We start from the raw sequence: 24,972 nt of genomic DNA, 5'->3' as shown, positions 1-24,972 counted from the left end.
CACTTGGGCAAAGGGTTTAGGATCCAGTAAGATGAACCAAATGCAAGGCAGGTTGCTATTGGGCTAGCAAACTGCCTCTTATGGCTGGCAGCCTTGGTGAGTCACCTTGTTTGATCCAATCCTTGTCCTGAGGAAGGGGGAGGGATAGTTTTAAGTCCTTTCCATAGAACAGTATTTTTCCAAGCCAAACCTGGAGAAAGGAAGAAAAAAAATGCCTGATGCAGAAAATAGCAGCAGATTACTGCAGCAGTATGCATAGTGGGTTCTGTCTGTGTGCATTTGCTAACGCTGTGATAATTTACATGCTATTTGTTTACTGCTTTGAGAATGGAGCTTTTGTTCAGTACATACATTAGAGCTGCATTTTGAGCTTCAGAGCACAGTTTCCTAACTAGAGAATTGCACGAGGACAGAAATTTCACCACCCCCGCCCATCCCCACCGGAATCTTTTCCATCCCTGCCTGTACCCTCTACTAAAATAACCTGAGTTGTGGTAAAATAACCCAACTTAACAGTAGCCCATGTTGATAAATTCCCCTCTCAGTGCTTATGGGGATTTCAGTGCTATCGACCATATCCATTAACTTTTTTAGTGCTATTATAATTGCTGTGCTAGGTTAGGAAAGGATAGGTATGCTGCTCTGGCACTACACTTCCTTGGAAAGACCCACAGGATTCCCCCAGAGCTGAAGGGGATCCCCTGCGAGGGTCCTGTGGACCTGGAGGGGATCCCCGCTAACCTTATTCCTGTTCAGCTCTCTGTTCCTAATGCCTCCAGATGTCTAAACTGTAACAAGGACATCCCTGATTTGATATTTTTTTCATGGTCTTTTACTGCTGTTGGTTCTTCCTTTCTAAGAATTCGCCAGTCAACAGTTTGTTTTTTCTTTTGAACAACCAAATCGCCATGTGTTTGCAATGTGCATTTTTTGACTTTGCTGATCAGGATTTGGTTTTGGCGTCCCACAGAGTTAGGGCTCTGGAAGATTGTTTCCCTCTCCACCCCCCCATCCCCGTATATCAAACCCCAGGGATATGAGGTACAATATTTCCTCATATACCCCTTTCCAACCACATAAAGAAGAGGTATTCCAGGGTCATGCTCCTGTTTTTCTGATAATTGCAGTTAATAAAATGTGTCTCCGTCATACTGTGTACGTCATTTGACTTTTCTCATTGTGGAGTTAGTTCCTTGACAGCATTTTAAAAATAAAAATAGGCATGGTTAATGCCTATCTAGCCTACCTGAAGACAGTTGCTTACCATTTGATCTGAATTTTTTGTAGCTTTTTGAGAGCTGAATATTTGTGGTTGTCTGTTTATATGAGCCCAGTTTTCTCAATGTATCTGTTCCATCACAGATTTCTTTTTATACTTTTCCATCAATAAATTCTGGAAAATGGCTTGGGTGGACAATGAACAGACCTCTGAGCCATAGAATCTGTTAAAAAAAAAAAACCTCCCAAATCAGTTGTCTGATGAAGAAAGATTTAAATGGGCCTCTGGATAATTTCATAGAACGCTTTGAGGGTCTTTTGTGCCAAAAATTGAGAAACATTTGATCTGAAAGTTTATCCAGATGTTTAGCGTGACCTGAGTGTTTTCCCAGATTTAAGCCACTTCTGGCAGACTGTGTACAACACATTCTGACAGAAGTTTGTCCTGTGTGAACATATTACATTTTTGTCAGTTTGGACTGAAGTTCTAGTACCCTCTTGGATTAATGGGTAGGTAGAGGCTACTGCAACATCAAATTCCCAAGAGGGAAACTTGGTCATCCTTTTGAACACTCAAGTAGGCCTTAAACAATTCTTATGAACAAATATGTCAACAGTAGATTTATTTTGCCCAGATACTAATTGTATTAATGTAACAGTCCATTATATCGACCTACAAAATGTCCTGCCATTTAGCAGTCAGCCTGTACCCAAAAATATCTGCTAGCATAGGCCATGTCAAGAAGAACCTCGGGGAGAAGGGAGTTCATACAGTACAGTATGACACTGATTATCCACACTATCCTCAGCAAGGGGGGGTGGTCTGGATAATCATAAATCCGGATGATTAAACATACCTACTTGTTAAAAAAAAGCACACAATGAGAGCACGAAGGAAGGGATCTGGGTGTCGTCGTCGATAATACGCTGAAACCTTCTGCTCAGTGTGCTGCTGCGGCTAGGAAAGCGAATAGAATGTTGGGTATTATTAGGAAAGGTATGGAAAACAGGTGTGAGGACGTTATAATGCCGTTGTATCGCCCCATGGTGCGACTGCACCTTGAGTGCTGTGTTTAATTCTGGTCGCCGCATCTCAAGAAAGATATAGTAGAATTGGAAAAGGTGCAGCGAAGGGCGACTAAAATGATAGCGGGGATGGGACGACTTCCCTATGAAGAAAGACTAAGGAGGCTAGGGCTTTTCAGCTTGGAGAAGAGGCGGCTGAGGGGAGATGTGATAGAGGTATATAAAATATTGAGTGGAGTAGAACAGGTGGATGTGAAGCATCTGCTCACGCTTTACAAAAATACTAGGACTAGGGGGCATGCGATGAAACTACAGTGTAGTAAATTTAAAACAAGTCTGAGAAAATGTTTCTTCACCCAACGCATAATTAAACTCTGGAATTCGTTGCCAGAGAACGTGGTGAAGGCGGTTAGACGGTTTCCTAAAGGACAAGTCCATAAACCACTACTAAATGGACTTGGGAAAAATCCACAATTCCAGGAATAACATGTATAAAATGTTAGTACGTTTGGGAAGCTTGCCAGGTGCCCTTGGCCTGGATTGGCCGCTGTCGTGGACAGGATGCTGGGCTCGATGGACCCTTGGTCTTTTCCCAGTGTGGCATTACTTATGTACTTATGTAGAGCAAATTAAATTTTAAGCTTGACTTGGGCAGGGCTGTGTGTTACCTTATGTTTTTTTCAGGCATAAGATTCAGTTAATGTACAATTCTTCTGGGTGGGTCTGAATGCCCTACAGTAAGCATACAATTCTTTTCCCTTTACACTGCCCTCTCTGGGTGCACATTATTCAATGTTACTAGAAGGCTGTGAATAAAAATAACCTATTTATAGATGTTGCCATTTTTAGATGTGATGTTCTCTGTTCCTACTTTGACTGACATGACAACATTTCTCCAACTCTTATGTATAGATAACTTTGACTGTAAGATCGAGTTTTTGGTCATCTCTAGTCAGGGATTTCTTTTTATAGAAAGCATTAAATACAGCAGAAGCCCTCATAGTTTGCTGGCATAGAGCAGAGCCCATAGTAGGGATTTCTTGAACCACTGACTACAGAATGTATTTGTATATTATTAATGGGTAAGTTTCCAGTAAGAAAGAGATCACGTTCAATATTAACAAGAAAACACAGAGATCTACTTAACAAAGCTAAGTTAATTTAATTATTTTTGGCTGAGTTTAAAGTTGAACATCATAAGATTTAGTGAGATTTCACCCTATACGGAGGTTTTTCTGGCCGATGATGAGGAAGTCCAGCTCCCTTTAGACGTTTTTGAGTGTCGGGGAGTTTCTCAAGGCCTTTTCCTCTGAAGATTAACAAGTGTATTTGCTATATAAGTACTGAGAACCTTTCATGCATTTATGTATACATTAGATTATATTAGGTATCTCTTCCCCACATTTATTATTAAGTTTCCAGTAAGACACCTAGCTTCAAAATTATGCCCACATAGATCAAGACAGTTTGCAAACACAAGGTATCGACATATACTTATGTATGACCACCTCTCGCTAAAAGGGGTGAAGGTATCCCAGGATAAATGTTTGAAAAAACACTGATATATCTAGAAAAACAGGAGGAGAAAATGACCACTGCAAGGAAAACAAAGGGTTTAGGTGTCCTGGAAGAGGAACAACCTCAAAGCCTTAGCCTGAGTGACAGATATCCAAAAGTTCTCAAAAGGACACTTGGATACATCTTTATTGGTGATCCCCAAAATTAAGTATGTACAGTATTAGAGCAAAGTCAAAATAACAACTGACATTCTCAACAGCATCTCTGTTTCAAATTACAAGATGAAAACGCATCTACTGCCACTCCCTGCCTCATCCCACCTGGGTCCCAGGCTGGTCACCCCAGACTACTTCAGTTGCACAAAATACAAAACTCCCAACCTTGAGTACCTTAAACAGATACAGTGAGTGTCTCACGCTCTGAAAAATTGTACAAAACCCATAGAATTTCTTTAACAACATTTCCTAAATGGAGATGCCAAAATGGGAGGGGGGGGGGTTTCCTCTCCCCCCCCCCCCAAAAAAAAAGTAAATTTTAGAAAATTCAAATACTGTATAAAAGCTCAGTCTCCTGTGGTTTGGTGTTTGGGATGCACTGGGGTGACCAGTCTACTTAAAAAAAAAAAAAAAAAACAACTGGGCCATTAATGTGGGTTTATAGGTCCATCTGAGCTGGCTCCTGCTAAGCCTTCACTTGTAACTCTTTGGAATTTTTTGCCTTCTATGTTAGCTCTCTTCCATCTAGCCTGACCATTATGGTGTTGCTTTGCTTGGGGAGGGCAAAGGGACGCATCTCACAAACTATAGTGCCCTTAAAACTTAATATGCAAGTATCCCAAATGAGGCCAGTAGGCGGCATTGTCTCCTGATAACTGAGATGCCCTTTGGGATTCCCACCCCACCAAAGACTGTAAATGTATACACATATAAAATAGTTAACTGTGTCTGTCTGCCATAAAAACTTTACAAGACTACATGAATTACTCATTCTGAGGACAATTCTTTAACTGTGTGCTTCCATTTAAGGGGAAAGGGAAAAGGGATGGGACTTGATATACTGCCTTTCTGTGGTTACAATCAAAGTGGTTTACATGTATTATATACAGGTAGTTATTTTGTACCTGGGGCAATGGAGGGTTAAGTCACTTGCCCAGAGTCGCAAGGAGCTGCAGTGGGAATTGAACTCAGCTCCCCAGACTCTCAGGCCGCTGCACTAACCACTAGGCATCTAAGTTCTGTTATAGGGGCATTGCACAGTTGGCCGGCATGGGGCCTTGAGCAACTGCACGTTGGAGCTGAGTATTCTCTAGACTAAGATTGACGCAGACCATATGACCCTGAGGCAGGTGACGAAACGTTGGCCACTGTTGGTCATGGTCGTACCCAGCGTCTCAAGAGCTTAGATTGAATGAAAGCTAAGTAATTTGTATATTTAAAATTCTAAAAGTAAGGAAAAAGTAAGCAATAAGTAAAAAATTATTTGCAGAGGATCATTTAATCGTCCAGGGGTGTTTGCCGATGATGAAGCAGCCCAGCCCCCTTGAGCTCTTTAGTTATTTAGCTGGGGGCTTCTTGAGGCATCACCTCTTCATTCTATAAATCTAATGTGTGGTCAGATCAAATGCCAGTTGAGTCTGTACCTATCTCCTTCATTATTGTGTATGGTTATATTATATACTTTATCATGAGTCTTTCTTTGGCGTTTATGGGACATAGACCGTAGATAGTCCGCCCAGCTCTATCCTTATGTTCCAGCTACTGGAGTTACCATCAAAGCCCACTCCAGCCTTTCCAAATCCCTCTTGTCATTTGTGGGACCTAGACCACAAAAGTCTTCCCAGTACTATCCGTAGTTCCAGTTATTGAAGTTGCCATTGAAGCCCTTTCCAGCTTATCCTAAACTGGATTGCTATCTACAAAGTCTGCCTAGCACTGGCCTTAGTGAGTGACGTCCAAGCGTTGCTCACACATCTACCCCCTGCAGCCATTTAAGGTGGTTGTTTTTTTTTTTTTAATTTATGATGTCCAAAATTAGATTTGGACATCATATCAAAAATGCCCCTTCACATGTATCTGTTGTGAGGTAGGCAGCTCTTAACAGGTTATTACCTATAACACAATATCCTTGAGAGTATATTTTTAAAGGCCTCTTGATGGCAATAGAAAACTTAAAAATATCCTGAAATGTGTATTGCTTTCTATGGTAAAACTACTGTATCATATAACAAGTATCTCGGGGGAGAAGTTATCAACATGGGTTAGGATGTATTATTTTACTGTTAACCTCAGTTATTACAATTAGATCTGATTTATATAAAACTAGCCGTTGAGCCCGTAAAAACGGGCTGGTATTGGGGTTTCCCTCCCTCCCTCCCCGCGAGGTCACCACCGCTCCCCCCCCCCCCCCCCCCCCACCCGACCCGGGCCCTCTCTCCGCTACTAAACTTACACATCCATTCGCCGGAACGCAACACGCACATCAGCTGAGCTGCCGTCGGCCCTTCCTTCTCTGCCTGTGTCCCGCCCTCCTGTGACGTAATGTCAGCGAGGGCGGGACACAGGCAGGGAAGGAAGGCCGACGGCAGCTCAGCTGATGTGCGTGCTGCGTTCCGGTGAATGGATGTGTAAATTTAGTAGCGGAGAGAGGGCCCGGGCCGGGTGGGGGGGGGAACGGTAGCGGCGACCTCGGGTGGGCAGGGGGGAGCGGTATCAACCTCGACGGCGCAGTTTCCCTCTCTGTCCCGCCCTCGTCATCACGTATTGACGCGGGGGCGGGACAGAGAGGGAAGTCTCTACTGCGCATTTGCGAGTGAGTCGGTCACTCGCCATTTATATGTTTGATGGAACCTGTGTTAAAATAGCATGAACTAGTAGTAAAATAACACGTCTTAACAGTAACGTACATTAATAGCGACACACAAAGTATATGAATGATGGCCTCCAATTATGATTCTTGGTTCCACGTAACAACACCTTCTACAACTCCCGCCATAACAGCAAAGATGTAAGTGTTGTGGCCATTTAAGATCCCTTCTTCAGGAAATGTTAATGTCAATCTATTTTCTTAATGTGTAGTGGGATATTTTTGTGTCTCTCTTCAGAAAAAGAGCAGAGAAGAGACCTGTGGAGAAGGCAGCGGTGTGGAGATCCTGGAGAACAGGCCATACACAGATGGTCCGGGAGGCCCTGGGCAGTATACTCGTAAAGTATACCATATTGGTATGCATATACCCAGCTGGTTTCGGTCTATACTGCCAAAGGCAGCATTAAGAGTTGAGGAGGAGTCCTGGAATGCATACCCTTACACAAGGACAAGGTATGTTTTTTTGCATGCATCTTCTGCAAAACAGCAGTGCAGGCTCAACAGCATTCTTATGCCTGTAGGGTTTAGATTTGCTATATTGTAGGCTAGGACCCAGGTCTCATGCTCTGAAGGTAAAGACCAACCGAAACCACTTTCTTTAGTTTCATCTGAAACTGAATCTGTGGCTGAAATTTGTAGCTCGGTTTTAGCCGAAGCTGAAATTGAAACCCCGCAGCCCAGCCCACCATCATTCCCTCACCCCTCCTCTTCATACACAAAACAAGCCCCCCCCCTCCCCTCCCCCATGTGTAGAGCAAACCTTCCTGACCTCTCTCGGCTTACCGTCCATCCCTGGTGGTCTTAGTGGGTGGTCAGGGCAGGAGTAATGCCCAATCACTCCACCAAAGTGGCTGCCACAGTCTCAAAGCAGCCAATTTTGAAATTGGATCTGCCATGAGCAAGAACGACTCCTGCCCATGTTGGCTCCAATCTCAAAATGGTGCTGCGAACTCCAGTTGCAGTCTCATGAGACTGCCGCTAGAGATCACATCAGAGAGAACATGATCAGGAGCAATTGGGCACTGCTCCTGCCCCAACCGCCCACTAAGACCACCAGGAATGGACGGTAGGCCTTGGGGAGCTGAAAGGGACTTGCTTTGCACGTGGGGAGAGGGGAGAGTAAGGGGGAAACCATTATAAAGTTTTGGTTCCAACCGAAAATGCACCAAGACCAAAGATGAATTTTGGACCAATTTTGGTGCTGAAACTGAAATTCGGTCAGCCTTTATCTGTACTGTGTCCTAACTTACATGTACCCAGAAAGCAAGTAACAGAAGTGGGGACCAATGTGGAAAGCAGTGGCATAAGTCCCTCTGCACTCTAATGAGCTGAAGGTGAAGAAGTGACAAACCCTGTGTTCACTTCTAGAGTACAGATTGGATGTCTGTAGAATTGTCCTCTCAGACCTTGATATATGGAATGGTATTTGTTAACTTGGCTATAGGTAGGGCTTCCAGACATTAGGTTTTAACTGATGAACTCTCTGTCTCCCCACCCTCTTGCAATCAATCAGTAAATGAAATGGTATTTCTTAGATAATCTCCTTGTACCCTCTCCCCTTCCCCAGATTAACTTGTATGCTTCACTCGGTTTTTATGACTTTTCTGCACTGACAATTCCTAAGCGACACGAACACATTTGATTCCACTAGAAAAGATTCTTGGCCACAGTACCTGTGGCATGTAAACACTGATAAACATGTTTTGTTTGTATCCTCAAAGAACCCCTAACTAGCTGGAAAATAAACCCCTAAATTTAGAATGTATAAAACACCAAAGAATAGAAGCCCTAGGTATAGTGTAAGGAATTAGCATTGCTTCTATTTGCTAAACCAGTGCTTTTCTCTGTAGAGCAGAGGTTCTCAACCCAGTCCTTGGGACACACCTAGCCAATCAGGTGTAGAGCGTGCAGATCTATCTCATTTATTTATTTTATTTATTTATTTGCAATACCTTTTTATACCGCTCTAGCTGACGGGCAGAACAGAGGCTCAGATGCACAAAACCTAACGAGCCCACAACTTGCGTTTTAAACTGGTTCCAGCCAGTTTAAAACGCAAGTAGTTCACCCCGGGCATGCACTAAGGGCATTTTCCCTGCCACGGTAACAGGCAACGAAAACGGAATGCAAATGATTGAAAAGCTATTATAATGAGCTGCACTACCGTTTTTCCGATTCCCTTACCGTAGGAACCCTAACGAGATGTCTGACCTCTTGTTAGGGCTCCTGTGAGGGAATCGGAAAGGAAAAGGGCCCCCAAAAAAGGTAAAAAAGAAAAAAGCAGGGAGCGCATGTGAGGGGCGTCCTTTAAGGACGTACTCTCCCTGCGCTTCTGAGAGACGTCTTTTTTTCGCATTTTTTTTTTAGCTCTGCCGGCGCTGGTGTTTTTTCCCCCCTTCTATTTTGTCTTTGCCACCCCTCCACAGCAAAACTTCTATATTTTCCTGGTTGCCGGAGAATCGGGACGTCCCTTTAGATTAGGCTCCTCGTCCTGGTCTCTTCAGCCAATCAGAGCGTGTTTCGCTGACAACAGCCAGCTAAGCCCGCTTTGATTGGCTGAAGAGACCAGGAAGAGGAGCCTAATCAAAAGGGACGTCCCGATTCTCCGACTCAGGTACCGAAGGAATAGAGAATGCAAGTGAGCTACAACGAGTAGCTCATTTGCATTCCCTATCGTTGATGCATTCCCGTTCCCTATCGGTTCGCTATGGAATCGGTAGGGAACGGGAATTACCGACGTCTTTAATGCAGCTGGGCCAGAGTGATGTGCAGCCTAAGAAGTAGGAAACAAGAAAAGAACTCCATTCATGTATAGGAAAGCAGGGTGTTAAGAGACATAAGCATTGCAAAAAGAGGGTAAGGCAAACACAGAAAAGGAGGAGAGGGTTGAAGGGTAACACTGTTAATTTCAGCAAACTGTTTCACCAGGTTTTCAGCTCAGTTTTAGAATCCTTAAAAGAGGAAATTGCTATGGAGAGAAAGGGGGAGATTGTGCCAGGTATGAGGAGCCAGGAAGAAGAGTGCGCTGTGACGGGTTGACTCCAGGGCCACTGAGAGGGGGGGACAGGGGGGACAAAAGGGCCCGGGCCTCTGTGGGGGGCCTGGTGCCGCCACAGTCCAGCCCACCCGCTCTCCATCGCTCCTACAACTAACCTGAAGCGCCTTCATCTTCGACGCAAGCAGCAGCAGGGCAGGCCACTCCTTCTTCCGTGTCCCACCCTCGCCTGACGTAACGTCTGTGAGGGCGGGGCAGGGAAGGAAGGAGAGGTCTGCCCTGCTGCTGCTGCTTGCATCGACGATGAAGGCGCTTCAGGTTAGTTCAGAGGGCCCGGCGACCTCGGGTGGGGGGGGGGGCGCAATGCGACGTGACCTCGGGGGGGGGGGGGCCCCGGGAACGGCCTTGTCCCGGGCCCGGCCCCGGCTCTCGGCGGCCCTGGTTGACTCCAAGTGGGCACGTTTTGGAGAAGGCAGAAATAAGGAGTGGAAGAGTGGCCTAGTGGTTAGGGTGGTGGACTTTGGTCCTGGGGAACTGAGGAACTGAGTTCGATTCCTGGCACAGGCAGCTCCTTGTGACTCTGGGCAAGTCACTTAACCCTCCATTGCCCCATGTAAGCCGCATTGAGCCTGCCATGAGTGGGAAAGCGCGGGGTACAAATGTAACAAAAATAAATAAAATAAAATCATTTAATGAATGGAGGGTTCTGGAAGGGCAATAGAGAGTAGTTAAACAAGAGAGATAGACAGGGATACCAAGACTATAAAGGCTTTGAAAGTGAGGGTGGCAATTTTATAAGTGATCCTTTGTTCAACGGGGAGCCAATGATATTGTTTCAACAGAGGTGAAGTTTGATTATAGCGATGGTGCTGTGATGCATATTCATTGTGAGTATCCTGAAAACCTGACTGGCTAGGTGTGTCCTGAGGATTGGGTCAAGAACCTCAGCTGTAGAGCAACTAGACTCGCCGAATACATAAGAGATGGTCCTTGCTACTATGGAAATTCTCCATGCACTCAGCTGACCATGCAGTTTTTCTCTTCAGCAATGGAGGAGGAAGGATGAGAAGTAACATAGTAGATGACGGCAGAAAAAGACCTGCACGGTCCATTCAGTCTGCCCAACAAGATAACTCATATGTGCTACTTTTTGTGTATACCTTACCTTGATTTGTACCTGTCCTTTTCAGGGCACAGACCGTATAAGTCTGCCCAGCACTATCCCCGCCTCCCAACCACCAGTCCCGCCTCCCACCACCAGCTCTGGCACAGACCGTATAAGTCTGCCCAGCACCATCCCCGCCTCCCGCCACCGGCTCTGCCACCCAATCTCGGCTAAGCTCCTTAGGATCCATTCCTTCTGACTAGGATTCCTTTATGTTTAGCCCATGCATGTTTGAATTCCGTTACCATTTTCATTTTCACCACCTCCTGCGGGAGGGCATTCCAAGCATCCACTACTCTCTCTGTGAAAAAATACTTCCTGACATTTTTCTTGAGTCTGCCCCCCTTCAATCTCATTTCATGTCCTCTCGTTCTACCGCCTTCGCATCTCCGGAAAAGGTTCGTTTGCAGATTAATACCTTTCAAATATCTGAACGTCTGTATCATATCACCCCTGTTTCTCCTTTCCTCCAGAGTATACATGTTCAGGTCAGCAAGTCTCTCCTCATACGTCTTGTAACGCAAGCTTTTCTTTGCACCGCTTCAATTCTTCACCGCTTCAAGTGAGACTGCAAGGAGCCCCGGGGGTGGGGGTCAGCATTCAGGATGATAACAGACCAAACAGTTTGAAAAGAGAAAGTACAAAAAAGAAAAAAAGGAGGCTGGGTAGGAGGGGGTGTTGCGGGTGAAATCAACAGATGGGATTTTACAGAGCAGGGACCCTTGAGAGGTCCAGCAATCTTGTGCATGAAAGAAGACCGTTTGTCCTATCACCTTTTGACTTTTTGTTCATGCAAAGCTCTTTTTAAAATGGGTCTGGAAGACTTTCAGTAAACATCATCATAAAACATAAATTAATAAGTGCTTTTTAAACAAAATCACATCTCTCAAACCCTTTTCAAAATGTTCAGTGAGCTCTTTGCTCAGTCTCCTGAGTGCTCTCTGCTATGACCTCTTGCTCTGTTTACTTCTGTTTGCAGGAAATGGGTTAATCCGTGATGGCTGTTCCTTCCATCTGAATGTTACAGGAAATAGGTTGTCCTTTTGTCTGTCTGCATTTTTCAGTGGACTGTTTTAACAGTTTGTGTATCCAGTATCTCCACTTATTCTCTCAGCTCTCTAGTACTACCTTTTTCTCACACCTGTTTAAATGTGTCGGTTATCATTTTGAAACGCTTCCTATCCAATTTAACAGTTTATATCTAAGAAAAACTGTAACAGTTGAAGAAGAAAAGTCCTTAAAAGTTCCACAATGAGCTTTAGATTTCTGTTGGAAAGCTCTTTGTTTTCTGCTTCTCTACATGATGTTACACAGTTATTGTTTCTACGTCAATAAATGGATTTAAACATAGATCTCTGTTGGAGAAACGTAATGTTTTTGAATCCAAAATCCTTATTAATTATGCTGTTCAGGAGAATAATTTATTCATTATAAGGGAATGTTTTTGAAACTTTTTTTTTTTTTACAAAGGTATACGTGTCCTTTTGTGGAGAAGTTCTCTATTGACATTGAAACTTTTTATAAACCAGACTCAGGAGACCATGTCAACGTATTCAACCTTTCTCCTACAGAAAAAAGACAGACAATTCTAGGTAACCATCTCCTTTTTGAAATCTTTGTACAAGTTACTGTTTAAAATGTAATAAAATATGTATTTTTTTTGTGTGTAGCATTATAAATTTGGACCACATTATTTAATTTATGAAAGTGTTTGGTTTATGCTTACAGGTGTGGTTCACCTATGCTAGTGAAAAACTTCGCTATAGGGCAGGGTTACTCAAATGTTTTGAATGGAGGTCCAGAAACTTTGGCTGTCTGAAACCCAGGGTCCACAAACTACTGCTTGCACGTCATGTATCCGGGGGGGGGGGGGGGGGGGGGGTTAATACTTATTCATGTACCTATTAATAAATATAGAATAGAATACTTTTTTCTATCTTTTCTTGTCTGAACATTCTGTTTTTCCATTTGTTTTGTTCCTAGTGTCTCTTTTCTGTCTTTCTCTTTTTTCCCTCTTTTCAGGGTCTCCTATGCATTTAACATTTCTTCTCCCTCCATATCCACCTTCCATCTCTCCCTCCCCTGCTCCAGTGGATGCAGCATCTCTCCTTCTCCCCTCCACCCCATGACAAGTTCAGTATTTCTTCAGCCCCTCACTCCTTCTCCCTCCATGTCCACCAGCCATCTTAGTAACATAGTAACATAGTAGATGACGGCAGAAAAAGACCTGCATGGTCCATCCAGTCTGCCCAACAAGATAAACTCATATGTGCTAGTTTTTTGTGTATACCTTACCTTGATTTGTACCTGTCTTTTTCAGGGCACAGACCGTATAAGTCCGCCCAGTACTATCCCCGCCTCCCAACCACCAGCCCCGCCTCCCACCACTGGCTCTGACACAGACCGTATAAGTCTACCCAGCACTATCCCCGCCTCCCAACCACCAGCCATCTCTCCCTCCCGTTCCCCAGTGGATGCAGCATCTCTCCTTATTTATTTGCTACATTTGTATCCCACATTTTCCCACCTATTTGCAGGCTCAATGTGGCTTATCCATCTCCCACACACCTATGACAAGTTCAGTATCTTCCATCCCTCTCTCTCTCCCGCCCTCCTTCCTCTGCAGATCTTTATAAATTCACAAGTCCATCCAGTGTCTCTCCTTCCCCTTCCTGGGCCCCTCTCTTGTACCTTGTGAGGCAATCAACAGCTGCAGCAATTCAAGCAGGTGGCTTTTGGCTGGATCTGGGGCCTTGTGCCCTATCGTGCCCTGTTTGTGTGGAAACAGGAAGGTTTATCAGCGGAGGTGGGACACGACTGAGGGAAGGCCCGGATCCAGCCAGAAGCCACCTGTTTCAAACACTGTGCCAATCACCTGTCAAAGTACAAGAGAGGGAGAGACTCTGGATGGACCTGGGGTGGGAGTGGGGGCCTGAACTTTGGGGGTAAAGGAGAGGAGGGTGAGATGCCAGTATTTGTGGCCATGGCATCAGGGCCAAAACAAGCGGCACTATGGTGGTCCACACAGGAAGGCTAGGTAGTCTGGATTGTTGACTGCGACCCCTGCATTTGAGTAGCCCTGCTATAGGGAAATATCTTTTCCAGTGATAGGAACTGGCAAATGTCCTTTTTCACATGATGATTGTGGTTTTTAGATCTGTCAGTCTCTGGTTCAAGAAAACTGAGACATTTCAGAGACAGCTTGAGGAGTTCCTGGTCCCCACACCTGTAATAAGCTGTCGTTTGCTCCTGTTGGGGATCTGTACAATTGTGCATCCATTGTGCAAGCAAACACTTCAGTGCTTGCAAAAGGGAGATATGAGGAAGAAAAGAGGAACTTGCCTTCAAATCCCATTGCACAGAATTCAAGTAGTGAAGAACCCAATTAATCTCCTATTAGAGATGCATGGCTTGAAAGAATCTTTAGAAAAGACACAGCGGAAAATTGTAACATGTTTGGACTAAGTTTAAAGATGTCATCTTGCATTTATCCTTTTTTTTCCCTTCTTTCTTGCATTTTCTTTACTACCATTGAATTCCCCTTATTCCCTCTAACTATTTGGATGGATGGTTTTGATATATTTGACAACGGTTATGCATTTACAGTTTTGTATTATTAACATTTGTCCTGATTTCATATTTCAAGTATTTTGGAATTTATTTAGAAAAATTCAATGAATATTAATTAAGGGGCCTTTTTACTAAGCTTTGTCAGGTGCTAGCGAGTGCCTAACGCAGCAAAAATGGTCTAATGTGGGACATGCCTGAAGTGTTTGTGTTACTTTTGCCATCTGCACACGCTAAGCCACATAGAGGGGCGTAATCGAAAGGGGCGCCCAAGCTTTCCTGAGGACGTCCTCGCAGGACGTCCCGGCAAAGGGGTGAGGAAACCCGTATTATCGAAACAAGATGGGCGTCCATCTTTCATTTCGATAATGCGGTGGGGGACGCCCAAATCTTGACATTTAGTTCATCCCTAGAGATGTTCGTCCTTAGACTTGGTCGTTTCTGATTTTCGGCGACAATGGAGACTAAGGACGCCCATCTCAGAAACGACCAAATGCAAACTCTTTGGTCGTGGAAGGAGCCAGCATTTGTAGTGCACTGGTCTCCCTGATGTGCCAGGGCACCAACCAGGCAGCCTAGGGGGCACTGCAGTGGACTTCAGAAATTGCTCCCAGGTACATAGCTCCCTTCCCTTGTGTGCTGAGCCCCCCAAAACTCACTACCCACCACTGTACACCACTACCATAGCCCCTGCAGGTGAAGGGGGGCACCTAGATGTGGGTACGGTGGGTTTTGGAGGACTCACATTTACCACCACAAGTATAACAGGTAGGGGGGGAATGGGCCTGGGTCCGCCTGCCTGAAGTGCACTGCACCCTCTGCTCCAGGGACCTGCATACTGCTGTCATAGAGCTGGCATAGAGGCTGGCAAAAAATATTTAAAAAAAAAAGTTTTTGAGGGTGGGGAGGGGGTTAGTGACCACTGGGGGTAAGTAAGGGGAGGTCATCCCTGATTCCCTCCGGTGGTCATCTGATCAGTTTGGGCACCTTTTCATGGCTTGGTCGTAAGAAAAAAAGGACCAAGTAAAGTCGTTCAAGTGCTCATCAGGGACGCCCTTTTTTTTCCATTATGGGTCGAGGATGCCCATGTGTTAGGCACGCCCAAGACCCGCCTTTGCTACGCTTCTGACACGCCCCCGGGAACTTTGGTCATCCCTATGATGGAAAGCAGTTGGGGATGCCCAAAATCGGCTTTCAATTGTGCCGATTTGGGTGACCCTGGGAGAAGGACGCCCATGTCCCGATTTGCGTTGAAGGATGGGCGTCCTTCTCTTTCGAAAATAAGCCTGATAGGATTTTTATTGGCGGGGGGAGTTAATATTGGGATGGTCACACATTTTCAGTTTAATTATCCAGTTCTTCAGAAGGCGGTGTCTAAGGGGCTTGAAAGTTAATTGAAGGGGTGCAGCTAACGCTGTTGCTCTGGCCCCATCTGCCAGATAATTGAAAAGATGATTGAGTGTTGAAACTGGCCGGTCTTCTCCCCTTTAGACACGACTCCTCTGAAAGGAGATTAATGCACGTTGTCTGGTAGAGGACTTCAGCTTTCAGAGCTTTCTGTTTGTAACCTTTCCTGAGCCCTGAATGCATTACTAAAAATGGACTAAACAAATTGCACCTGGCACTTGGACCAGTAGCCGGACTGTCAAGTGACCATTCTGAATTATTGCTCCTTCCGCCATCCGAGAAACCTACAGTTTGAAAATACTACACTTAGCCAGAGCTACAGTTTTGCAGGTGGCAAGAGAAGAGCTTAAAAAAAACAAAGAAAGAAATCCCAGAAAAAGTCCTAAACTGCCAAATGACCTCCTGCTACACTGTAACTTCTTTAACCAAAATAAACAAATATTGTTGAAAAGACCTTTGCAATTGTATTTTTTCCATAGGAATGTTTCTGGCCCCTAAATGCTGTTTTTCTTGCAGCATTATATAAACAATTCCAGTATCTGTTTCTGAAGTTACATAAAAAGAAGCACAATTCCACTTAATGTTTATTGCTCTTGTCACATTAGAACTAAGGGGAAGACAGGTTTTACTACTACTACTAATAATGATTTTCTATAGCATTACTAGACGTATCCAGCGCTGTACACATTATGGACTAGATTCTATGTATCACGCCTAAAACTTCAGCGCCAAAATGAAATTCATTTAGAGGTATTCTGTAAAGAACACTTTAATCTAGGCGTACCTTATAGAATAAGCCTAAATTTCCACGCGGTATATAGAATACGCTGAGCGCCGGTCCATGCAACTAAATATAGTCGCGGTCAATTACGTCAAATAAAACCTGGTATAAAATCCCAATGCCTAAATTAGTCACTCGCATAGATTTTAGAAACGCCCATAACCACGCCCACTTTTCAACTGTGTGACTTATACTTACGCATACCACGTTACAGAATACGCTCAACAAGTAGTGCATATAAATTCTATTTAATGCCAATTAGTGCTAATAATTGGTTAACATCCAATTATCAGCCCTGATTAGCTTGTTAACTAATTAAGTTATGCACATTTTTATGGAATACGCTTCGATTTCTGTGTGGAAATCTCGGCACAATATATAAAATCCCAGGGTATATGCAGGTACTTTTCTGTCCCTAGAGGGCTCGCAATCTGAGGGGTCCTTTTACAAAGGCACGGTAGCATTTTTAGCACATGCTAATGATTAGCACACATTAAATGCTAGAGATGCCATAGGAATATATGGGCATCTCTAGTATTAGCGCACGCTAAAAACGCTAACGCTCCTTTGTAAAAGGACACCTAAGGTTTTTTTTTTTTTTTTTTTTACCTAGGGCAATGGTTTTGAGAAGTTAAAATGGCAGAGAGAAAAAGAGAAGAAAGCAGAGCATGGACTGGGGAGTAATGTCATTTATTTATTTGATTTAACATCTCTTGCAAAAGCATCAAACAAGAAATTCAATTATACTTTGTACATAAACTTCAATACACATTAGCACTAGTACAGACAATATATGGACCCATATTCAAAGAGATTTATATGTTTAATGACTGCCATTAAACATAGAGGTTGATATACATGGCTTCCAGCTGTGGGCTGACCTAAGCCTGAATGCCAGGGCATTCACAGCTCCTGGCATTGAATTTCTGGATATGTCTGCTGACCCGGCAGTTAACCAGTGTTACGATTCTGCCCATGTTTCAGGCTCTCAGTCATCTCGCCACCTGGTGGCCAGACCTGGTGGCTGCAATGGACTGACTAGTTACTGTCACCCGTTCCAGATTTCAGCCCATTCCAGTCCAGATCTTCCAGACTGCCAGACTTGTTCTTTTTGTTTGAACCTACACAGCACCCGTAGTTACCTGGTGATTGCTTATTAGTCAGTTGGAAATTCTCTGCCTTTGCATCGCCTAAGGCCCTGGTATGTTGGTGCTTGTTGCACTTCTGGTTAGTCTAGTTTCTTGTTCTAGTTCCCTGTCTGATGCTAGTTTAGTTTTGTGTAGCTTAGCTTGTACTGTCCTAGTCTTGCCTCTTGTTTGTATTTCTGTGTCTAGTTCTGGGTTCTCTGTGTTTCTTGTTTAGTGGCTGCCTGGCAGCTTTCAGTTCTGTCGTTCGTTTGTCAGTGTTTGTGTTTCTGTTTAGTGGCTGCGTTTGCAGCTTTTAGTCCTGACTTGTTGTATGTAGTCTGTTGGTTTCCAGTCCTGCCTTGCCCAGTAAGTCCTGCCGGCCGCCTGCAGCCAGGGGCTCAACTCCTGGTGAAAAGCGGCCAAGCGCAGGTGAAGTTTAAGTGTGCCTGTTCTGCCTTGTCTCCGGTTTGGGGGTGGTTTTGCCTGCCACTGCCGCTCCTCGACAGTGGCCCAAGGGCTCACAACCTAGTTCCAGTTTTGAAAACCTAACAACTAGGCACAGGCCAATACTCAGATTGGTGCCCGGTGAACTCAGCTGTTTTGTTGTCCTAATTTTATGCTTTTTTTAAATGGTTAGTGGACTGAATATCGCCGCTAACTGGATAAGTTTCTGCTCTGTCTAGCCAATTATGGGATGGCTGGTTATCATTGATATTTAGTGGCGCTACCTGGTTACATGCCGCTGATTATTGGCAGCCAGCTAGCTCAGTAGGGTTTAACTGGGAAGGAGCATCACCTGCCTGGTTAAACCCTTTTGAATATCTATCCCATGTCTATGAATTTCCAGGTAGTGCTGCCAAAAACTAAATGCTCCATCTCTATCTGGATAGTACTGGGATGGAGTAAGGACATTCTTCCTAGCTGTACATAGAGCAGCAATATTCAACCAGTGATCTTATAGCTAATCAGTATAATTTAGACCAGTAGAAAGGCTGTCCTAAAGTAAACAGTTTAACTAAATGTATTGACGCCAGGTGATGCCATGGACGGAGTGAGACACAAGTCAGAGCTCCTCCAAACCCCTGGATATCCCCAATAGCTGAACGAGGGTATCTGCTCCCACAAATGCTTTTCGGGATCTTTTGATAAGGGAGAGGCACTGCTGGAACGCAATATTTTGTCCGGGACTGGTGCGATGGCGACGAAATTGGCGCACAAAGAAAAAGCATGAGGCAAGTCGACAGGAGAAAAAATGGCGGTGCCTGCTAACCCTGCTGGACCCTCGGTGTCATCATCATGGGTTGCGGAGATAACTGCGGAAATGTCCGCAGTTCTCGAGGAGTTGTTAGAGAGGCGTTTGTCCCCAATTGATTCAAAATTAGCGTTTGCATGCCCAGATTAAGGAATTGTCTAAAGACTGTGTGGTCTTTCAGAGCCGTACCAGCACTGTGGAAGATCATGTAACACAAGTGGAGGGGACACAGGATTTAATGACTAAAAAGATTTCAGCCCTGGAAGTCAATGCAGAAGATTTAGAAAATCGCTCGCGTAGGAACAATCTGCGTTTGGTAGGATTACCAGAATCGATTAGAGACAAGGATTTACCTTCCTTTTTGGAATTGTGGCTGGTCAAGGAACTCAATCTATCAGAACGCAAAGGCCCTTTGTGTATAGAGAGGGCCCACCGAGTGGGGCCTCGCTTACCTTCCTCGCCTAGTCCTCAGGTCTCTTGAACTTCCTCCATAAATAGGTGATTCTTCAAGCATTGAGAATGGGGAGATCTTTGTCTTATAAAAATCAACGAGTTTTATGTTTCCAGGACTATTCTGCTGGAGTGGCAGCACAGCACAAGGCATTCACTCCAATCTGCTCAAAGTTATTTGCTATGAAAATCAGATTTGCTTTGCTATACCCTGCTATTCTTAAAATTACTCACAATGGATCGACGAGGAGCCTCAGATCGGTGGAGGAAGCTTGAGTTTCTTGATCGAGTGGAGGGCTCGCAAGGGGCAGTGACTTGACTGGGCCTTTGTACTTCCGATTTGGATACTAAATTCTGGTTCATTATGTAATAGTGAAGTTTTGTTCAGAGGGGTGGCTTGGTTAATTTGCTGAGTTGTTCTGGGGCGGGGATACGTTATTGAACAGTGGGGAATATGACATTGGATATTTGAGTATGTTTTAGATTTGTGGAGGGAGCGGGAGCCGGAGATTCCCCCCCCCCCCCTCCTCTTTTTTTTGTGTGTGGGAGTGGATGCTTAATGGTGTTTAGGAATGAATGTAAATGGGGTCCAGGGGAGGTATTATACATAGCTGTTCCCATGGGGAGAATGTTATTGCAGGGGGTTGCGGAGGGTCGGATGTGGGTTGTTGGGCAGTGGGGGAGAGGGGGAGTACAGGAGTATGAAGCTGGGAATGGTACTTGGAAGGGAGCGGATGGAGTGGATAACACCTAATGTTTTGTGGGTCGCTCTCTCTGGTTTCTAATGTTAGTTAGACTCATTATGGTTGGCCTTAGTACACTACCTCCAGAGTGAAGTTAGTATCTTGGAATGTAGGGGGTATAAATTCGCCTATTAAACGTTCAAAAATTTACAACACTTACAAAGGAGTCATATTGATGTTGCTTTATTACAAGAAACATATCTTAATGCTTTGGAACACACTAACCTTAAAACTTGGTGGGTGGGGGAATGCCTGGCGATTGATGCACAAAAGTAAAAGGGGGGTGTTGGCGATCTTATTTAGGAAAGGGGTGGTGGAGAAAGCGCAAGTGTTGGAGGCAGATCCTGCTGGCAGATATATTTTGGTAGAAGTTTTAATCAATCGCGGTAAACTTTTCTGGCGATCTTACTCCCTTGGTTTCTGGTTTGTTTTGGTTTATCTTCCGCCATTTTTTGTGGTTTGTTCCGTTTTTACGGGAGATTTGGACCCCCTTTTTTGTGTTTGGTAATCAATCGTTGTACATTTTTTATGTAATATTTATGCTCCGAATCACTATGACAAAAAATTTTACAAGAAAGTGATTGGTCTCTTGATGCAACATAGGCACTCTTCTTTAGTGGTGGAAGGTGATTTTAATGCGGTGTGGGATCCAGATATAGATAGCTCGAGACGTAGCTTCAAAGAGCCCTATTATGCTAATGGAGGGTTGCGACAACTGTGTCAGGTGCTAGAATTGGTTGCTGTATGGAGGGAACTACATCCTATGGACATAGATTACACACACCTGTCAAGAGCCCACTCTACCCAGGCCAGAATAGATTATATTTTTATCTCAAAAAGGGAATTTGACCAGGTGGTGCAGGCAGTTAGGCCCATATGTCATCTCAGATCACTCTTGGGTATGGTTAGATTGGACTATAGGAGCTTCTGGTAATAGGCGTAGTCGTTGGCAATTTTCACTAGCTTTCTATAAGGATTCGGTCCTACGGGAGCGTTTGGTAAATTGCTGGAAAGAATATGAGATAAGTAATGCAGCACACACACTATAAAAGAAGAAACAAAGTGTTTTTATCATTCACTTGATGTATATGAGCAGTAGTAGTACTCTGGGGGCATTTGTTATTATTTTGTGCAGTGCATTTTTTCTTCGAGCTGTGTGAATATATAATCCTCTCAATAGTTTTGGCCATTTGTGTAGTGGCTGGGGATGAGCACTTTCTACATACATTCAGCATTACCACCTATCTAGGTAGCAACACCTAAGAAGTCAGCATTAAAAAAAAAATCACTCTACGCAGGGTTTAATACTGACCCAATTTAATGTCATGGGGCCAATATTTCCTCAATTATTACTTTAAAAGGAGTGAAGCCTGTGAAAACTGGGATTACTTTAATCAGTGGGATTTGAATTAGAGACTTAAGTATATGTATTGTTAAATAACTTCTGGTTTTTAAAAGAGAAAGAATGTCATCAGATGTATTATTTCTAACTAATATTGGACAATAAGTATGTTTTCAATGAAATGATTTGACTTTACACCGTATTGGCCTTGAAGAAGCCAACCAGATGATCAATGTGGAATAATGAATTAGACGAGTAATACCTGGGGATAATCAGGTTAATACCACATTTTTTTTCTGTTTATTGTTTAATTGATCTCCTTGTCTTGTTTCACTCTCCCTATTTAGTGGTCTAAGGAAGAGAATAGAATTACCTGACTGAAATAATTCCTATATATTACTTTCTCTGTATTTCCAACAAGTTGTTTTATCGCGTGTAAAAATTTAAATGGCTATAAATAAAAAAAAAAAAAATTTTTTTAATATATATATAAAGGGGCCCTTTTATGAAGCGGCGGTAAGCCTAATGTGGGCTTACCACTTGCTAAAAGGGAAGTGCCGCAAGGCTACTGCAGTAGCCCCGCTGTAGTTCCCTCCCCCAGTGCGCACCATTTCTGGTTCTGCAAAAATATCTGAATTTTTGTAGCGCCGGTGTGTACCCAGCAGTAATCGGGCAGTGCTGCACGCTTCCCAGTTACCACCGGGTTAGCGCAGGAGTCCTTACTGCTACCTCACTGGGTGGTGGTAAATGCTCCTCCCCGAAATGGCCATTTCTTTAAGAAAAGGGAAATCTGCCTTTTACCCATTGCAGTAAAAGGGGACCTTTGCACACGTCAAAAACAGGCCCCCTTTTGCCGCAGCTTTGTAAAAGGAGCCCAACGTGAATAACATCTGAAATCATGGGTGAAACAGAGGAAAGCTGAACCCAGAAAGAACTGGGGCATCAGAATTGCCAACATTTTTGTATGTGACCCTTGGTCATTATTTGCTATTGTGTCCTGTTTCACTGTTTTATCTTTCACCCTCAGATCCCATCGATATTGTAAAAGATTCAATTCCTTCCCACGAATACAAGGCAGAAGAAGATCCAAAGCTTTATAAGTCCTTGAAAACTAAAAGAGGCCCCTTGTCTGAGGACTGGATAGAGGAACAAAGGAACAATCTTGGCAAATACCCGATTATGTGTGCATATAAACTCTGTAAAGTGGAGTTCAGATACTGGGGGATGCAATCCAAAATTGAAAGGTTTATCCATGACGTTGGTGAGTATTGGTTATTTTGTTAGCAGCTTGTTTTCTCTTCAAGGGAAATAGCTTCAGTCAGCTGTTATAAAGTATTTGCTAGAATCCTTGAACTGCTCTTAAAAACCAAACAAAATAAAACACAAACAAAAATATGGGCAAACTAGTAAAAAAGCCCCGTTTCTGATGCAAATGAAACGGGGGCTACTACTACTACTACTACTACTTAACCTTTCTAGAGCGCTACTAGGGTTCCCCAGCAAAATGTAGTCACACTAATCAGATGCATTTGTAACGCAGGGGTAAAGTGCTGCTTTTCAGTGCATCAGATTTCAGAAAATAATTTATTTAATAGCCTAACACCGTTTTCAATGAGCTTTCAGAGGCCAAAACCTCCTGCCTCAGGTCAGTATAATGCTGTTATGGTATCCTCTCCTGACCTAAGGAAGGAAGTATTGGTCTCTGAAACTTTATTAACACAGGTACCATATTACTTTATCCTAAATTAAAAATAATTTTCTTTACCTTTGTTGTATGGCCATTTACGTTTTCTCATTGTGTTCCTCCCAGTCTCTAGATTCTGCTTTCCTTCGTCTTTCTCTTGCCAGGGTTTCCTGTCCATTCGTCACCTATGGCTTTTCATCTTTTCCTCACCCTTGATCTCCACATGCCCCTTCCTCTTATTCTCCAGTCTTTCCCTACTCTGTCCTCTCCCTCTTTCCATCCAGCAGCTCCCCTCTTTCTCTCCCCATCCTTCCAGTGTCTCCCCTCTTTCTTTTGCATCCAGCGTCTCCTTTTTCTCCCTACCCTTCCATCCAGTGTCTTCCCTCTTTCTCTCCTTATCCTTCCACTCATCTACCCTCTCTCCTGATCCTTCCATCTAGTGTCTCTATCTCCCCTCTCCTTCTATCCAGTGTCTATCTCTCTACCCTTTTCTGTTCAGTCTCCTCCCTCTGTCCACATCCTTCTAGTTTCTCCGCTTTTTCTCTGCATCCTTTCATCCATCTCCCCTCTTTCTCTCCCTATTCTCCCATGTCCAGCAGCTCTCTCCCCACTAGTCCCTTCTTCCTCTTCTTCCCTTGTCCAGCAGCTCTCCAGCCCCTTCCTCCTCTCCCTCCCATGTCCAGTAGCTCTCTCCCTTCCAGCCAGTCCCTTCCCTCCAGTCCCTTCTTCCTCTCCCTCCCATGTCCAGTAGCTCTCTCCCTTCCAACCAACCAGCACCTGTCCCTTCCCACTCTCCATTCAGTAACTGTCTCTTCCAAATCTTCCTCCTCCCCTTCTTTCTGACTCTTTCTTTCAGGATCCCATCCAGCCCCTCTCTTCCTCCTTCCAACCAGCACGTGTCCCTTCCCTTTCTCACTCTGACCCTCCCATCCAGCTCCTGTCCCCTCTGCCATCTTCCCCTTTCCTTCCAGCATCTGACCTCTTTCCCTTCCCCTCCCTCTGACACCCCACTGCTGCTAATGCTCCATCTTAAGCACCTCGCGTCTGCTGCTCTGTCTGCCCTGCTCTGCCTGCACTCAGCTGTAAGCGATTTGCTCATCGGCCCTTCCTTCACCGTGTCCCCCCCTCGCGGAAATAGGAAGTTACATCAGAGGGCGGGACACGGTGAAGGAAGGGCCGATGAGCAAATCGCTTTACAGCTGCAGCAGCACAGAGCAGGGTAGAGAGAGCAGCTAATGCGAGGTGCTTCACCGTCCGGTTCCGGGTGGTCTGCTCCTCGACGGAGCTGCGACGCTGGCGGGGCGGATCGCCCCGCCTTGGTACGACGATGTTGGGGTGGGCCTGGAGGGAAAGTGGGTGGGCCTGGGCCCGTCCAGGCCCACCCGTGGCTACGCCCCTGCCCCACAATCCATTCTAGTAAAAGAGTTCTTGATTGCTGAGAAGAAAGGATGGCAATAAACAAAGCTTAGTCATCCTGCCCAGTTTTCGTGAAATGACTTTCTTGTAGGTTCAATAAGTCAACTTGAACAAACTCAATAGAAGGTTGACTTCTAGTTTTGTTAATACTAATACGAGACATATTGTCTGCTCATTACTGTACCAGTTTAAAAGAATAAATTCAGGCATTCCTATGATATTACAGAAAACAATTATATAATAATTTAAAAAAATTATGTCATAGAACAACATTTTTAAATTTTGTTAGAAAAGTAAATAATAGGTATTATTTCTTAAAAAGACAGGAAGGGTATTCCATCTATATGCTGCTTGATATCCAAAAATAGATGATGTCAGTTTTTTAGATTGAATACCTCTAGTTCCAGGGAAATATAGAT

General features: G+C 44.2%; 1 protein-coding gene across 4 annotated transcripts in view; it reads left to right on the top strand.

Moving 5' to 3' along the window:
• Nucleotides 1-24,972, top strand: part of PITPNM2 (phosphatidylinositol transfer protein membrane associated 2) — a 432,451-nt gene that overhangs the window by 263,954 nt on the left and 143,525 nt on the right. For all 4 annotated transcript variants that reach the window (XM_030220215.1, XM_030220217.1, XM_030220216.1 and 1 more), the window contains exons 3-5: nt 6,863-7,077; nt 12,255-12,376; nt 22,481-22,714. In XM_030220215.1, coding sequence (XP_030076075.1) covers nt 6,863-7,077; nt 12,255-12,376; nt 22,481-22,714 — 571 coding nt within the window. The remainder of the gene's footprint in view (nt 1-6,862; nt 7,078-12,254; nt 12,377-22,480; nt 22,715-24,972) is intronic.

This window comes from Microcaecilia unicolor, chromosome 11, assembly GCF_901765095.1.
Source record: "Microcaecilia unicolor chromosome 11, aMicUni1.1, whole genome shotgun sequence".
Lineage (NCBI taxonomy): Eukaryota > Metazoa > Chordata > Amphibia > Gymnophiona > Siphonopidae > Microcaecilia > Microcaecilia unicolor.
Note: the sequence above shows the minus strand (reverse complement) of the source record. Positions and strands in the feature narration are given on the sequence as shown.